Genomic DNA, 16,785 nt, shown 5'->3' on the forward strand with positions numbered 1-16,785 from the left:
AGCACGTGAGTATAATCCTGTTGGGCTTGTGCTTAAAGTTAAGCATGTGTGTAAGTGCTTGCAGGGTTGGAGGATTTGCAATGGTCTATCCCCCTGTGCTTCTTGGACAGTCTCCCGAGAAACACTCCAGGGAAACATGCGAGTTCCCTTTCCCCTGGCGCAGTGGGCGAGGAAGAGATGGTCAGGGGGGAGAGACTGAAGGTTCCCATGACAGGCACAAAAACAGCCCAGTTGCAGCTGGGGAATTGTGGAATCCGAAGGCTTCCTGAGCAGAGATTCCCCCGTCAGCACTAAATTGCCCTGACCCCAATTCCTCAGGAGAGCTCATCGCATGGCTCAAAACCTGCCAAGCAGCACCCGTGGGACACCGCGACGTTTACACATCAGAAAGGAACAAAACAAGGGATGCAAAGGGCATCGAAACGCAGGCCCCGATCCTGCACAGACTTAACACGTGCTTAGCTCTAATGCGGAGAGTGTACGGCACTACATGTGGTAGCACAATTTAGCATGGAAGCATTTGCAGGATGGAGGCCTATACGTGGGAACCCATCGTAACGGAGATGTGCTGTCGGCTGAGAGCTGTGTGACTGCTCTTCTGAGTGTAATGTAGCAGTAATGAGTTGGTATTTGCTTGTATGACAGTGCTGCCTAGGAACCCAAGTCACAGGGCAGGGCCCTGTTGTCTGGACAGGATACCTGCGCCCAGAGAGCTCACTATCGGGAGATTTCCAACGGCAGAGCTCCAATTTTAGTGCAGGGAAGGATACAGTAAGAGGAACAGCTTACGTCGAACGACTCTGCCAGGGACACGTGTAAAGTGCTGTTCTGCCCTGCACCGTGATGCTGCAGAAGTGGCAACGTGGGAAGCTGGGTTTGGGATCGACCAACGGCTTTCAGCTTGCAAGTCCCAGGCAGGGCTCAGAGTTCTGCTGCATTCTTGCCATCCCCAGCATGAAAGATGCTGCAGGATAAATTCTGCCTTGTTGCCCCTACTGGATCAGAACCGGAGCATTTTGAACCCAGTTGGCCCAGCTGTACCTGACAGCTACAGGCGCAAGAGGGTGGGGACCAGCCCCAAGCGCTGAAACGTCATGAGTCAGGCCCCCAATAACCACAGGCCTGGCTTACACATCATGAGGTTGTAAAAATAACACACTTGGGGCTCTTCTGCTTTATTTGTCTTCTGGTATTTGAGCCTTCAGAATTCGTATTTTCAAGCTTTTCCCCACTCCCGTGAGGATTAGACACTTACTGCTTTTTAAAATGAGAGCTAGGAGTCTCTCAGAACCACCTGACTCCAGGAGCTGGGGCTTTAATGAAAGCACCAAATTTCCTGAGCCTCGCAATCCAATGGAAAGAGTGGTCACGCTGACAGCTCAGGATGAGTTTGTGGGGCTGGCAATTACAACAAACAGCCTTTTACCTGCAGGATTTGGGAGAAGGGGTCCAAGGAGGAGGGTCACGAAGCTTGAATGAGCTGTGTTACACCGTCAGACCCACATGCTCCTTCCCAGGCAAGGCTGGTTTTATGCCCGCTAGCTCCCGAGACGGAGGGGCAATGCTTAGCACTCGGGTGCCGCTGGCATTTGTGAAAATCAATTTAGGTGCCTAACCGGGAGCCGAGTCCTTTTGAAAATCCAGCTCCGGATCTGGGAGCTGAGCACTCGGAAATCTGGTCCCAAGCTGCCAGGCCATCAGTTAATGTTTATTTCCACCTACACATCACATTCCCCTGCAACATATGCTGTTGTGTGACTCAGCCGCTGGGCCCTTCCTATTTACCAGCAGAGACCTAGAGCTCGCGCTGCTGCTCTCAGAACGAGCAGCATCAGCAGCCGGAACAGAAAGGCTCACTCCGAACTCACATCGGTTAGTATATTAACCCTATCTTAGAGATGAGGAAACTGAGGCACAGAGAGATCAACTGACTAGCCCAGCCTCACACAGGGAATTGTGGCAGACATACAGGTCTCCCTGTTCCCAGCCTTACCCCCTGGAGCATCTTCCCTCTTGTCTAGGGAGCACGCAGTAGAGGCCAGGCTCTGGTCCAGCAGGTGGTATGTAAATTGTATGGGAGGAAGACTCGCCTTCTCTCCTGTTGGGTGCCTCTCTGGGAAAGCACCCAGGACTAAATGCAATATGCACTGTTATCTGGCAACTTCTGGATTCAAAGACCAGATCTTAGAAATTCACACTTATTAAAACACCCGGAAATCAAACATTTCAAGCCAGGTGTGAAATTCTGGACCCACTTCACCCAGAATGACCCCAAACTGCCATTGACTTCAATGGGGCCAGGATTTTACCCCTGTTGTTTAGGTCACTTGGCTCCCCTAGCAATATTATGGTCTATCATTTTAAACACCGTCTGCTTCTCTCTTCATAGCGCTACTCTCACTTCCATCAGTGCCACTCAGGGTTTAGGGCCCAAATGTGCTAGGCGCTGTACAAAACACAGGATAAAAACATATCCAGCAACTGCAAATAATGACTTCTTCTCCACCCAAACCTTCCAGACTACCTAAAGTCACAGAGAAAATCCCATAAAAAATCTCACAAACACGGTCTTTGAGATATACATAGCCAGAAAAAAGGGTTGGAAGATTTGTCCCAAATTGAGGGAAGAAAAATAAACCACCCACCATGAGTCTAAATCCCCACCAACCTGCACTGGTGTAAATCCGGAGTGGCTCCACTGAAGACTGTGTAAGTCAAGGGAGAATCGGGCCCTGAACAGTTTGATGCTACGTATGTTACTGCCGCCTGCCTGATTTGTCTTGGCAAACGATCATCGCGTGAAACTGTAGGCAGTTCGGTTTAGAGTTGGCAAAGCCGGGAGTGGGGCTGGGATCACGTTTCTAACGAGAGACCCAGCTTCAAACTTAGTTCTGGACAGACCAGGGTCCCTCCCTGGTCGCATCTGGGCATGTCACTACCATTCCCAAAGTGAGTGGGGATCTTTATACCTGAGTATCGATCCACTTCACGCCCTCCGCAGTGTGCTCCACTCGGCCGTAGAAATGCACAGGAAGCATATACTCAGGGCGGGCTTTTTCCCAGGGGTTGCCATAGCGCAGCCAATCATCGGCTTCCTCCACCTAAAACATACCAGCAATAGACGGTTATTCTAGCCATGGCCGAACTAGGGCTCTGCTAAGAAGGAGATTCTTGTAATCGGCATTTAAAAACATTATAAAAAAACCCAAGCTTTAAAAAGGAGTTTTAAAAAGAGACATGTGAACCTCCCTGAACCCCTAACCATTAATGGCCAGATCCCCCACTTGTGCAGATCGGTGCACTCCACTGACCGCATGGAGCTGTTCCATTCACACCAGCTGAGGATCTGGCCAGTAACTCTAGACAGCAGCATGGGCGTCCATGTTGGTTGTGCCTCCTTGATTCGTCTGCCCAATGGGCACAGCTGAGAGTAAAAAGACAGGGCTCTGTCTGCCTAGTCACCCTGCAGACTCCACCAGCGATCTGAACGCCCGTCAAGCGCTTCCTTTGCTCATGAACCATCAGCCGCAGTCAAGATTCTGCAGCGTGTTGCGGTGCTCACGCCAGCAAAGAATCCAGCCCTTTCTCCCATAACCGGGCTGGCTTTGCAGGGCTAGCCTGAGTAACAATGAACGACACAAGCATTTGGGTCAGTAACGTAAGCTGCTGTCTGTCACAATACACAGAGGGACCGGCCCTGCACTGGCATGCTGGAGATCCGGGCTCCGTTCCCAGCTCTGCCACAGATGCCATGTGTGACCTCGGACAAGGCACTTCATCTGCCTGGGCCTCGGTTCTCCACCCTCGGTCTATTCAGACTGCAAGATCTGTGGGGCAAGGACGACCTCTCCCTACGTGTCTGCACAGCACCACACAGAAGGGGCTCTGCTCTCCATTGGGCCGTTAGGCGCGACAATACCATCCACGATCGATTGTCAGAACAATCAAAGGGAACATTACAAATCAAATGCTGAACTGCCCCACCGACAGACCTGCCAGCCATCGAGAATCTTCTGATTAAATATGCCAAATTCGTATCGGATCCCGTAGCCATAGGCTGCCAGCCCCAGCGTCGCCATGGAGTCGAGGAAGCAAGCTGAAACATCAAAGCAAAAGATCCCTCTTAGGAGCAGGTTTGCAGAAACCCAGCGAGGAGACCCGGGTCCGTGTCCACATCTCAGCCCTGTGACTCGCACGGGGCTACGGGCCAGAGACAACCCGCAGCTTTTCCTTTTTGGGACTCGGAATTTTTCAAAACTTGTGCACAACCAAAGGGCTGAGGAGTGTGTGTGTGGGGGGGGTGTTGTGAATTTCTAGCCTACTTTGGATTAGACTGTGCAACAGTCCCAAGGAGTAGCTGCCCTGACATCAGAGAGCACGGTGGCACTCCGAGGGGGTGTGTGTGCAGAATCTGACCCCCGTTGGGCTCCATTTGTGAGGGCAGGGGGGGACAGAGATTGAGCCGTTCTCCAAGGAGCTTGTGCGGAGGGCGGGAACTGATGGATTCGTTGGGAGAATGGATGAGGTGTGTGTACACACGTGCACCTGGGAGGGGGAGGGATTGATGGATTTGGGGGAGCTGTTTTGTATTTTTATGCCCCCCGTACACGATTGTTTCTTTGGTTCTTAGCCAAATACCCATAGGCAGGTCTGGCAGGGCCCCAGCTTCCCTCTGCCGCCTCTCACCACAAAGACGGGTGCTAGGGGCTATCTGAGCCCCGCCGTCTCCTTCCAAGGGGAAGCAGGGAGGTGGAACTGGAAGCAAGCCTAGGAGCTGGGGGGCATTTTCCCATGCTCCTGGTGGGGGCAGTGACCGGAGGCTTGGGCGTGATGCAGAAAGCGGATATCGATTCCAGACATGCCTCCCAGGGGCGCGCTGGGGCTAGCCAGCTACTCGTTATAAAGGGACACCAAGTGTGACTTTTACTAGCATCCACGGCACTAGTAAGTGTGTGTCAGGACTCTGTGGCTAACAACCAGCCCTAAGGTGGACGGGAGCAGCAAGAGCTGGTCTTGACACAGGGCTGCAGGGTGCTGAACAGCGATGGGGACAGTCCCAGGGCAAAGAACAGTTCAACAGCCCTGTCTCGATGTGAGTTCAGCACAGCTGTGGCCAAAACGGACCCGAGCACGGCCTGGCGGGGGTCAAGCTGTTTTATAATCCAGTTAAAACCAAGTCCTCATCCCGGGCTCTCCCTGAGCTAACTCAGGGCTTTCAACTTCCCACAACTGCTCCCGCAGCAACACTAGTGTGGACTGACCCCAGCACGTCAAGTAACCTCGCTGCAGCAGGCCGAGGTGACACACTAGCTAAAATGACGGCAGATGCTGGCACCTTGTCTACACTAGAACTGCACCCGTGTTAGCAAGGACGGCAAATTTGAGGGGGTGGTGGGGGGGAGAAAGGCTAGTGTAGGCAAGGCCTTGGGCCTCCTCCAGTGCTAGCCCAGACTTGGGCAGCTGTGCCTAAACCACAGTCATTAGATGCAATTAATTGCCCTTTGTAGAGGGGGGCTAATCGGGGAGGGCAGGGGCCAGCACTGCCTTGCAGAGGGTATCAGGGGAACTACAAAGAACAGGGCGTTACCTGCCAGGCGACCCAGCCCTCCGTTACCCAGGCCAGCATCTTCTTCGATTTCTTCCAGCTCCTCCAAGTCCAGACCCAGCTGTTGAGAAAGCAGCAACTTCAGCGCCAGGGCATCACCCCCACAGAGCCCTGAGACATGCTTCCCTGCAGCCCTCCGAAGGGGAGAAAAACACCTCCAGGCATCTCTCCCCCCCAGCAGGCTAATTCCTCGGACAAACAACCCTGTCCCACTTCCAACCTCATTTTTATTAGGATCTGCAGGTTTCCTTAGCTACAGCAAACCACAAACGCTTCTTGGCTGGCAACCTCCAAAACTACAAAGACCTCTAATCCGGGAAGGGATGGCAATCAGCCAATCAATCACTGCTGGCTTATTTGCATAACGATTTGAGGATGCTCCTTCTTTCCAGGGTTAGTAACTGTACCTTGAGCCTCGAAGGATTCTGGGGCCCGGGGGTTTCTTAGCCCAGAATATGGTTAATGCCAAGTTCACAGGTTGACCTTGCAAGTTATTCCTGCTACGCTGGAACGTCCCTCAATGTTCTGGCTCAGAACTTCCCAGCTGAAAGCCAGCAACAAATATGGCTGCTTCAGCTTCTGACCTTCCAAAACTGTCCGCTGACCTACCCCCAGCATCAATCTCCCCTTCGCCCACCTTCTCCACAGCCACTCAAGAAGGCCAAGTCTCCACTCCCATCACTAAAACTAATGCCTGGCTGAAAACATCAAAGACGACCTTTTCCCATGGGTTTTGTCAAAGTTGAAATTTTTGGTGGGAAAAGATCAATTTCTGCAGAATTTTCCATTGGGAAAAATGGAAGCAAAATGCTTCATTTCAGATCTGCATTAATCTCTGCATCTGCCAGAGTGCATCATGGGAGATGTAGTCTAATGGGGGAACAAGGCCCACAAGAGAGACTGGGAGCAAAAAGGACTCAAAACTACAACTCCCAGGAGGTAACAGAGCAGGCTCAGAGGGGTGCAGAGATTAATGTGGACCTGAAACAAAACATTCTGATGTTTCTGAATTGAGATTTTTCCAGAACTTTCTATTCCATCAGAAGTTTCAATATTTGAAATCAGGATGAAAACAAATGTTGAACTGTTGGAATTTCCCGCAGGACAGAAATCCTGGTTTTCTATCATCTCTTCTAATTCCACTTTAAATTCACTTTAAATCGGGGGATAGCTGGTTACCGAGAGCAGAGTGGGATCAGAGATGAGGCTGCCATGTTTGCTGTCCACATATGGAGGAGCAGTTCTGGGTGTGATTATTTTACCAAAATAATCCCTCGCGTGGAGGCAGTCATACTGGCACAAAGGTGCCTTACACTGGTATAGCTTATTCCCCTTCCCGGTACTGGAATAGCTGCACTGCTATAAAGCACTTTTATACTGGTATAACTGTGTCCACACTAGGGCATTGATACCCTGTTAGCTACACCAGTATTGTTAAAGCAGCACAACTTGTGTGTGTTGACAAGCCCTTGGTTGACCTAAAAGACTTTTCTTCCTCTAAAGGGATGTAAATAGTGTGGATGGGAGGGAAAGAATTACGTAATTACACATTTCCCCACAAAACCCTGCCTGCCTTTCCTATTACCGATGTAACAGCAACTCCATCTAGCAGCTCCCGAGTCTTGCACTTTATTTAGACCAGAATTTGTTTTTTATTTCTAAACAGGGAGCACCATTAAGTTACCATTTAAATACAGAAATAGCTCACTGATCTAATACAAAGATGTAAACCACTTGTCAATCAAGGCTCTCAGAGCCCTGCCTAGGGAGGAAGTGGTTAGACCACTAGGCTAGGAATCAGGGGACCTGGGATCTATTCCCAGCTCCGTCACTGACCTTGGGCAAGTCACTTCAACTCCCTGTGCCTCAGTTTCCTGTCTGTAAGAAGGGGATGATAATACTTTCCTTAGGGGAGCATTATGTGTATTAATTAGCAATTGTCAGTAGATTGCTTTAAGTAGTAAAGTGCCAAGTATTAATGAACATTCAGCCTCTGCACTATTATGCCCGTTTTACGGGGAGTGACAACAATGGAGAACTTTAGCGTCGGTCAGAGACACTTACTAACATGTGGTTTTTGGACAAGTCCAAGTAGGTAATTTTGGGTGTGATTTATTTTTTTTAACCAATATAATTATACCAGTACAACCCCTAGCGTGGACACTGTTACACCCCATACAGGCATGCAGCTCACCACCAGAAGCACATTTATACCGGTATAACAGCATCCGCACTAGAGGGGTTGTACAGGAACAGCCATATCAGAATAGTTACAGCAGTGCAACTTGTGTGTGTAGATGCGGTCTAAGGCTGGGTCTACACTACCCGCCTGAATCGGCGGGTAGAAATCGACCTCTTGGGGATCGATTTATCGCGTCCCGTTGGGACGGGATAAATCGATCCCCGAATCGGCGCTCTTACTCCACCAGCGGAGGTGGGAGTAAGCGCCGTCGACAGGAAGCCGCGGAGGTCAATTTTGCCGCTGTCCTCACAGCGGGGTAAGTCGGCTGCGATACGTCGAATTCAGCTACGCTATTCACGTAGCTGAATTTGCGTATCTTAAATCGACTCCCCCCTGTAGTGTAGATGTAGCCTCACTGTCTCCTCCTTCAGCGGGACTAGCACAGGAATGGATTGCTCAACACCTCTCCAAGTCACGCTATCTCGGCTTGCTGGGCTTAATTTCCAGGAGGCTTTACTGAGCTGCAGTTGTGAGCAAAGGCCAGGTAGCAAAAGGAGACTGAGGGCCCATGTGACAAGGCCCTGATCCCGGAATGACCTCAGTGTGGGCAGAGTCCCAGTGGGGCTCGGGGAAAGTGCAGTGCCATGTGCACGTGCCATGAGCAGGATCGGTGCCTAAGCCCCCTATTACTAGCAGAGGAAGCTACTGCATGAAGAGGTTTCGAGTTTATTCCTCATGGACCCACCTCCCATTGCAGTGTATTGTGTTACCGGCAGCCTGCGCATCGCATACTGCAGACAGATCCTGCAGCAACCGTTTTCCATCACAAAAGCTTTGTTACAATCAACAACCTCTGAAACAAAAATATCCCCAAGCCAAGCCCAGCCTCTTGAATCTTTAACGAGCTGGATGATAGCTTGAAATGTATGTGTGTATCAGACTTGCTTCAAGGACAGAGGGATACTGGGACCTCTGCCAAAGTCACTAGCTTTCATGAGTCATGGTACTTTCAAGGGAGCAATAACATTAGACCAAACGTGGGTAGATTAGATGGAAACTTCAGGATGCTGTAAAATTAATGAGCTTTGCACAAGCCGTTTGCTTTGGTTACCGATGGCACAAGGGGGAGGAATTAGAGAGAGAGAGAGAGAGAGAACAGTGATGCGGATAAGACATGGGCCACATGTGTATGTTACATCCCCATTCCTGATTCTCCGTTTGTTCTGTCTGGTTAGGCTGTCAGCTCTGGAGGGCAGGGTCACGCCGCTGCCCTGGTCCGTGACATGAGGACCCTTGTGAGGCTACAAAACAATGATGAGCCACATGGGTTTGCATTTCCCTGCCTGCCCCTGGGTTTTGACAGACTCCTGCCCGGTTCCCCCTCCACACAGATTCTCTTCTGGAAGAGGCAACTCCAGGGAAGCTGGAGGGAGCCGGAGTGGAGCCAGGCGGGGATTCAGTCACAGGAATGACAGACTCATAGACACATGGGGCTAGAAGAGCCCATCTCGTCCAGCCCCCTGCGCTGAGGCAGGACCCAGTAAACCGAGGCCCTCCCTGACAGGGGTCTGTGTAAAGCAGTCAGTCTTCAAATGGAAAGTGGGTCTGTTACAGAAGCACTGCACAACTGTGGGAGAGGGGGAGAGGAGGGACTGCTCCGATGCTTCCAGTCCCAAGGGGGCCATGCTTTGCACAGGGCCGCACCACGCCCGGGTCACAGACACTTCGTAACAAGCTGTCACAATGCATAGGCTCTACAGCCCGGATTCCCAGAGGGATTCAGGTGCCGAACGACACTGACATCAATGGGAGCTAACCGAGGGTCTGGGCCTGGTGCCCTGGAGCAGGCTGCAGCAGTGTCTGGGCTCTGCCGGCCGGCTCCAGCACCCACCGAACTCGGCAGAAAGCCTCCCAGTGGGGCGTCAAACCTTGGGCCTGAGTCTCCCCTCGCTCCCCCTGGTGTAAAGTACAAGTAACTACACTGAGGCCAGGGAGTTACACTGGTGCAAATGAGAGGCCTCAGTTGCCTGATCAATGGCTGCACGCGCACAAGAGCCCCGCTGGGCGGCGGATAGTCTGGCTTTGGACCCAGATCATAACAGGTGCCCGGTCCCAGGCAAAAGCCGGGGAGCAGGACATTTAAACAGGAGCGATACATTTCCACTGGCCTAGTACGGATCGGCGTAAGGGACAGAAAGCTTTTGAAGGGGATTGTCACAGGGCATGCCAGCCCTTTAAGAGTCCTGGGGCTCAGCCTCACCTGTGCCAGGTGTAGCTAGGGTTACCAATTCTGATTGGACGTATTCCTCGAGGTTTCAACACAGGACAGCATCTTTAATTAAAAGTTAATCTTTAATTCCTGGAGACTCCAGGACAATCCTGGAGGCTTGGCAACCCTCGAAACTCCCCAGGTGAAGGGAGTGAGTCCAAGGTCATGTGATGGGAGCATGTGACTCAAAGCCAGGCCTGCTGGGGGACATACAGGCAGCCTGGATTCAGAGAGTGACTTTTGTGAGCCCCCAGGCAGCAGGCCTGGGAGAAAGCGACACCCTAAAGAGGCCGGGTTTTTAGGCCAGGGTGACAAAAAACATGAGTTCTTAAGAGACGCTTTTATTACAGAAATCGCATCATGCAAAACGTGCCACAATAGGCTCTGATCTTCCGAGCTGCATTCGCGTGAATAACGTTTTGTTGCGGGTGACTGCACGGGCATTCATTAAAATGTTTCTGTTTCCAATTTTTTGGTTATTTTTTTCATCAGAATAACGACCTTTGACCAACTTCCCCTCCGCCCCCAAAAGTACCAACATTTTAATGAGAAGTTTTTCACTTTTCTGACAAGTTATAGAGCTGGTTGAAAATTGAAAAGATTTGACCAACTTTTGAAAAAATCATTTAAAAAAAAAAAGTCGTGAACATTTTCATTCACATTTCACTGGTTTTGACCAGCTCTACGTGGGACTATACGAGTGTGGTTGTAGTTAAGCATGTCTAAACATTTCACTGTCGTGTGCAAAGTGCTCAATGCCTTGCAAGATCAAGCCCCGAACCATTATCCAGCTGCATCACTGACCTGGATTGGTGTTTTGCCATTGTCTTCAGTCAGAGCTTCATCAGACCCTGTGGGTCCCAACTGATGCTAAGAGAAAATGGGGAAGGGAGCTGGCTGGAAAATGGGCTTTCTTCTGGGGAAATGTTGACAAAAATGAAAACACACATCGTTTTCTGTAGAAAATTCAACAAAAAGTGACTTTTCAGTGACAAACAAAGCTTTTCTTTTTTTTTTTTAAACCAAAACCTGAAATATTTCTACTAGGAAATGCTGCGGTGGTGCCTCATGAGAGTTGTAGGAAAAGCCTCTCATGTTCCCATTCTTGTCTCCAGGCTCAGCTCCCTGGTCAGACTACATTTCCAACCATGCACCGTGATCTCCCCTCCTGGTGATAGCAGGCAGTTGCATCATGGGAATCCTTAGCTATCATGCATTATGGGAAATGTGTCTGGGTCGGGAGCACAACCCATTTAGGAGAATGGGGACATGAGAAAACCAAACCACAACTCCCAGGAGGAAATACTTTCATTTACAGGAGTTTGGCTTTTTGATGGAAAAAAATCAAAATTTTCCATAGAAAGCAGACACGGCTTAAAAAAATTAGTTTTGTCAAAATCAATTTTCTTTCTAAACAAATTTTGGCAAAAAAGTTTTGCTCAACTCTAACCAGGACTTGCCAGAGAAATTTACCTGGTAAATGGCTTCATCACAGACATTCTGCATACCCAGGTTCACCATTGTATTCTGCAGGGTGCGGCCCATGTAGAATTCCAGAGACAGGTAATAAATACGCTGGTGGAATACATCAAAAGGACAGAAGGAAGAAAATTAAGTTTACTTCTCAGGCTGAGACTTTGCAACACAAAGGGGGCTGAATACGGAGGTGAAATGTACATATTCTATGAAGAAAAACTAACGCTAATGCACAATTAAGACTGCAAAAACGCAATCAGGTCCATTGACAGACATACCGCCTCTTGCTCCAGGACGTGCTAACAGCAAGGACAATTAGCACTGGAACAAGTTACAAAGGGCTGTGGTGGAGTCTCCAACTCTGGCAAGTTTTAAATCCGGATGGGATGTTTTTCAAAAAGCTCTGCTCTAGGAATTGCTCTGGGGACGTTCTCTGGCCTGGGCAATACAGGAGGTCAGGCTAGATGGTCACAATAGTCCCTTCTGGCCTGGGAATCTATGAATCTTTGTTTCTGAATCTGTGCTCTCTCTCTCTCTCAATAGCTCTTCTGACTTTGAGCCAAGCACTGATCCTGCCTCAGAAGGACGTCTGAGCAATGTGCAGAGAGGGACACACTCCACCAGACCCTGGGAACGGGAACCGTCCCCCCGTTCTTGCCCTTCAGATCTGAAGAGGGGGGGTTGTATTTCACAAGGAGGGACTGCGTCCTCCCCTATACCCAGCAGCAGCAGGGTCGGATCCTTTGCCAGACCCCCCCACCCCTTGTTAGCAGATGTTGATCCCGCTGGGGAATGTTAAGTGGGTTCTGCTGACTCTGACTCATTATCCTACTCAGATAGGAGAGAGGTGGGAGGGACACGACCTCATCTCACCCTAGGAGCTGCCAAGCCTTGGAAGAATATTTGCCATGAATTTTGGTGATCTTTGTTTTCATCTCCTCGTTAAAGGAGATAAAGCCAGTCCCTGGTAAGCCATCCAGTGTGGGCTGTTTTAGAGCAGGCTGGAAAAGCTATAAAAATATCGTTCACTGTATTAGTTATTGGTGTGAGAGCACCAGTGACTCCCACACTGCATACGTGCCCCGTGCGAGCACCAAGCTCATGTTCCGGTGTGCCTTGCTTTGCCTTTCGAAGAACAGTTTCTGAAGTGCGTCCCACCAGCAATGTCCCCCATGTGTTCCTCCCCAAAAGGAGGCATGCAGCCATCAAGCAGTCCCTCCTAATGCAATACACTTCATTGTGAAGAAGGTTCACGTCAGGTCTCTGTGCTCAGATGCAATTCTCAGCTCGCCTCGATTCAGGACAGCACTAGAGCTGGGGAGGGAATTGTTTTCCCTTTTCCGCATTGGGACAAAACAAGACCTTTGGAAGTTTTTTTGTTTGTTTGTTTTTTGGTTTTTTTTGTTTGTTTGTTTTTTTGGAGAAAGAAAGCGAGCACGCCCCTGTGATGTGGGAGGCCCAGATTCAAGTCCGTGGTCTGAATCAGGCAAGCCCAGACCTGGACCTGGGTTCCAGTCCAAGTGCGCTAACCATTAGGCTATTAGCTATTCTAGAGCGGGTCTCTCTCTTTCTCTCTCCAATTTTCATCAGGAATTCCATCCTAGGTCTGAGAAATCTTTCCCAAAAATTGGATTGAAACTGGTACATTCCTGCAAAAAGTTTCGCTTTCATTGGATTGACATTATCTGACCAAAAAAAGTTCCATCCAAAAACTCCTGCCTGGCTCTAGTGAACACACGCTTAACCCCCTTGAAATCAGTTAAGGTGAAGCCCCTCCCGCGATAGGGAGGCTTTCCTGAATTGTAGCCCTGCCGCCTGTTGCGTAACATGGACCACGTTTTGTTTGTCAGAGAGATTCTTGTGAGGAACTTGTCAGCCGAGTGTCCCTGTGCCTATCTCTGCCCAGAGCACGATTTTGCTACAGCAAAATGCTGCCATTTTCTGATAAGATTGTTTCCCCAATTAACTTAGAACACAAGTGATCTGGGAGGCCTAGCTGTATATTTATAAAACTGTTCTTCACAGTGAAGGGCTGCTTTTTCGCAGCTGAAATGCCACGCACAGGGCCTGTCACATTCAGTTAAGATTCCTAATTGTATTCATCAACATGGGCCGGATCCAAAGTCAATGGGAGTCTTCATCGGGCTTTTGATCAGGCCTATGCCAGGAGCTATCCCCCCTGTTGAGACGTGTAGAAATAAATCAGTGCCACGCCCATCACCCACTATGAGAGTCTGGGAATAAAAGGAAAGTGCAGTGCCTGGGTTACGCTCAATAAATATGGACTCAACTTTCCACAACCATTTTCATTAACACACATCCCTCTGGGGTCTCTTGGGGAGGGCTGGAATTTTAAATGAATCACATGTTCCAGGAGACTTGGCTTGCGGAGGCAGATTAGGGCTGAGAAAATGTCATGGCTGGAAATCAGGGAGTGTCAAAAATTATTGGCAGTGGTTTTGGTTATAGAGGGCCATGGGGTGAATTGCATCCTAAAAAGATCTACCCCACTGTTCCGTTTCAGCAATTCATTTCACACAGCGAATGGGTAACTTGAATTACTGATCCGGTTGGTACGTCAAACCACCCTTAATTTTGAGACTGTGGCATTATTGTAAATATCACTTGTCTTTCTACACCATCATTGCAACAATACAAGAGCCATGGGGATTTATGGGTTAAACAGCCATACTTGTCTGATCAGCACGGTGCAACAATATTAACTAATATTTGATAGGGACATAAACATGAGAACAAAAAGTTATGTGGGAAGATGTTCCCCTCAGCTCCCATGAGTCTGTCTGCAGCAAATGGCTTTATCCGAGCCCATTTTCTCACTGGATAAATATTTGACCAGCATCCGTTCTATCATTTCTTCTTTGGAAAACACTAAGTTAAGGAAGTAGGATAAGCAATAACATTGGTTAGTCCCCTCCCACTCTGACTTCAATACGTTTCATTCCTTTAAAATAAGCAACTGGTACACAGCCATGGGTTGCTATTATATTCTTTCCAGCATGTATAACATGGCTAAGCAGGAGCACTTGTTTGGGAGACCATCCTAGTTTTAAAAGAGCCAGATTTTGCAGTGTGATGCATGCTAAATAAAGCCCATTTGTAGGATTCATATCAGGATGTGAGTGAATCAAACTATAAGAAGAAGTGGGCGACACAGAACCAAACCACTCTTTTTATAGCACTAGGAAACTGTCCTGCAAGAAAACCAGGATGTATGAATCAAGGTTCACATTCTCAGCGCGTGTACAGCAGCTGAGAATCTGGCCTATGTTAAACCAACACCGTTCATGGCAAATTTGACCTAAATTTGAGATTCCGTAAAAGCTTACAACTTTAGACGTGTTTCCATTCATTTATGTTCATTACAATAGAAACAATTTTCTTTTAAACAGATACCTATTTCTCTGCAGTTTTGGCACTCAAACATTACAGCGCTCTGCTTGTATGAGAACCTGACCGTGAAATCAATTAGAAACTGTCTAGCAGCAGAAGTGAAACCGACTCGCCCATTTCCATTGGCCAAGATGAGGGGAATAAAAAGTGTCAAAAGGCACAGAGAAGAGTCTTTAATGTTCTCCATTTTAATAGTCTTCTGCAGGTTCCCATATCACTTCATGCCTTCATTTGACTAAGCTGAGAGGAAATACGACCATGCAATGTTTTAAATCTTTCTTCAGACACTTTTCCCTGTATGCCTCCTAGTGAGCCTCTGTCCAGCCTAGTTTTTGAGTGTGCCAAGTGATGCGGTCAATCGCCTGCAAAACACTCTCTCCTTCCTTGTATCTCCCTGGATTAAGAGAAAGGATGGTGCATATTTGCTCTTCTGAATGAGGGACAGAAATCATGGAATGCGCCCTTCATCTAAATCTCTATTGGGCGTATATTATGCATGAAACAAACACAGGGTACTGCCACGGTACCTGGTCCAATGCCCCCTGCAGTCTATAACCATGTCTGTATGAGAGACTTTTGTGGGCAGAGCAAAAGCAGTGACTAAAGTATGATTTTTTGGGAGGAGAGGAGGGTGTCACATTTCTATACCAGCAAAATCTCTAACGTAGCCACAGTAATAGCCGCATAACGGTGCTCTTGCCAATACGTCTTATTTTACTTGCCGAACTGGTATAGACCACAACAGCAAAGGAACTTTTCTGACAGCATAAACTGTGTTTACAGTAGGAGGCTTTGCTGGTATAGTTATTCTGGCAAACTTTTCTAAGGCCTACCTGGCCTATGGAAGCCTTTCAGTGCTCACTGAGATCAACAGAAGCCCTGGCCTTTAATCCAGGCTGATTATTTGAGCGGACAAGTGTTACATTTCCTAATTTTTGTAATACAGCTGTTCTGCTGTGACATGCAGGCGAGTGGTTCATTTCACAGCTGCATTCTTGTACCGCTTTCTCTCTTTCCTGTTCCCCAAAAGAACTAAACAAGCATCGTTTCCCCCTACAAGGATGGAGGAGACAACCCGCTGAACTGGGTGAAATTCTCTGGCCTCCTGTTATAAGGATCAGACTAGATTTATGAATCTAGGTCAGCCCCACAACTTGGCACATTTAAAGCTACACTGGACAAAGCTCTAGAAGACACACACGGAACAACCCTGCTCTGACAAGGGGATGAACTAGATCAGCATTTCTCAAACTGGGGTCCCCGAGGGTATTCCGGTGGGTCCGCGGGCCCCACTGATCAACTCCTCCCCATCCCTCTATCTCCTGGAGGCTACTGAAGCCAAACCCAGAGATTTTAGGCACTAAAAGTCCGGCAGCGCAGCAGGGCTAAGGCAGGCTCCCTACCTGCCCTGACTCTGCACCACTCCTGGAAGTGGCCGGCACATCCTTGCAGCCAACCCTCTGTCCCAGCCCAGAGCCTGCACCCTAATTCCCTCCCAGACCCCACACCTCCTCCCGCACCCCACACCCCCTCCTGCACCCAAACTCCCTCCCAGACCCCGCATCCCCTCCCACACCCAAACTCCCTCACAAAATGTGACCCTGCACCCAAACTCCCTCCCAAAGCCAGACCCACACACCCTCCCATACCCAGACTCCCTCCCAGATCCCGCAGCCCACACCCCTCCCTCACCCAAACTCCCTCCCTGACCCTGCACCTCACACACCCCCACACCCAAATTCCCTCCCAGAGCCAGACCCCGCACCCCATCCCGCACCCCAACCCCCCGCCCCAGCCTGGTGAAAGCGAGTGAGGGTGGGGGACAGCGAGTGACGGAGGGAG

The 16,785-nt window shown here is 49.3% G+C and overlaps 1 protein-coding gene across 1 annotated transcript in view; it reads right to left on the reverse strand.

Annotated features, from left to right (window-relative positions):
• Positions 1-16,785, reverse strand: part of PYGB (glycogen phosphorylase B) — a 36,875-nt gene that overhangs the window by 18,787 nt on the left and 1,303 nt on the right. Inside the window, exons 2-5 of the mRNA XM_054023400.1 lie at positions 11,530-11,631; positions 5,588-5,666; positions 3,993-4,096; positions 2,970-3,101 (exon numbers count right to left, since the gene is read on the reverse strand). Of these exons, the coding sequence (XP_053879375.1) occupies positions 2,970-3,101; positions 3,993-4,096; positions 5,588-5,666; positions 11,530-11,631 (417 nt within the window). The remainder of the gene's footprint in view (positions 1-2,969; positions 3,102-3,992; positions 4,097-5,587; positions 5,667-11,529; positions 11,632-16,785) is intronic.

The sequence above is a fragment of the Malaclemys terrapin genome, chromosome 3 (assembly GCF_027887155.1).
Source record: "Malaclemys terrapin pileata isolate rMalTer1 chromosome 3, rMalTer1.hap1, whole genome shotgun sequence".
In the NCBI taxonomy this organism is placed as follows: Eukaryota; Metazoa; Chordata; order Testudines; family Emydidae; genus Malaclemys; species Malaclemys terrapin.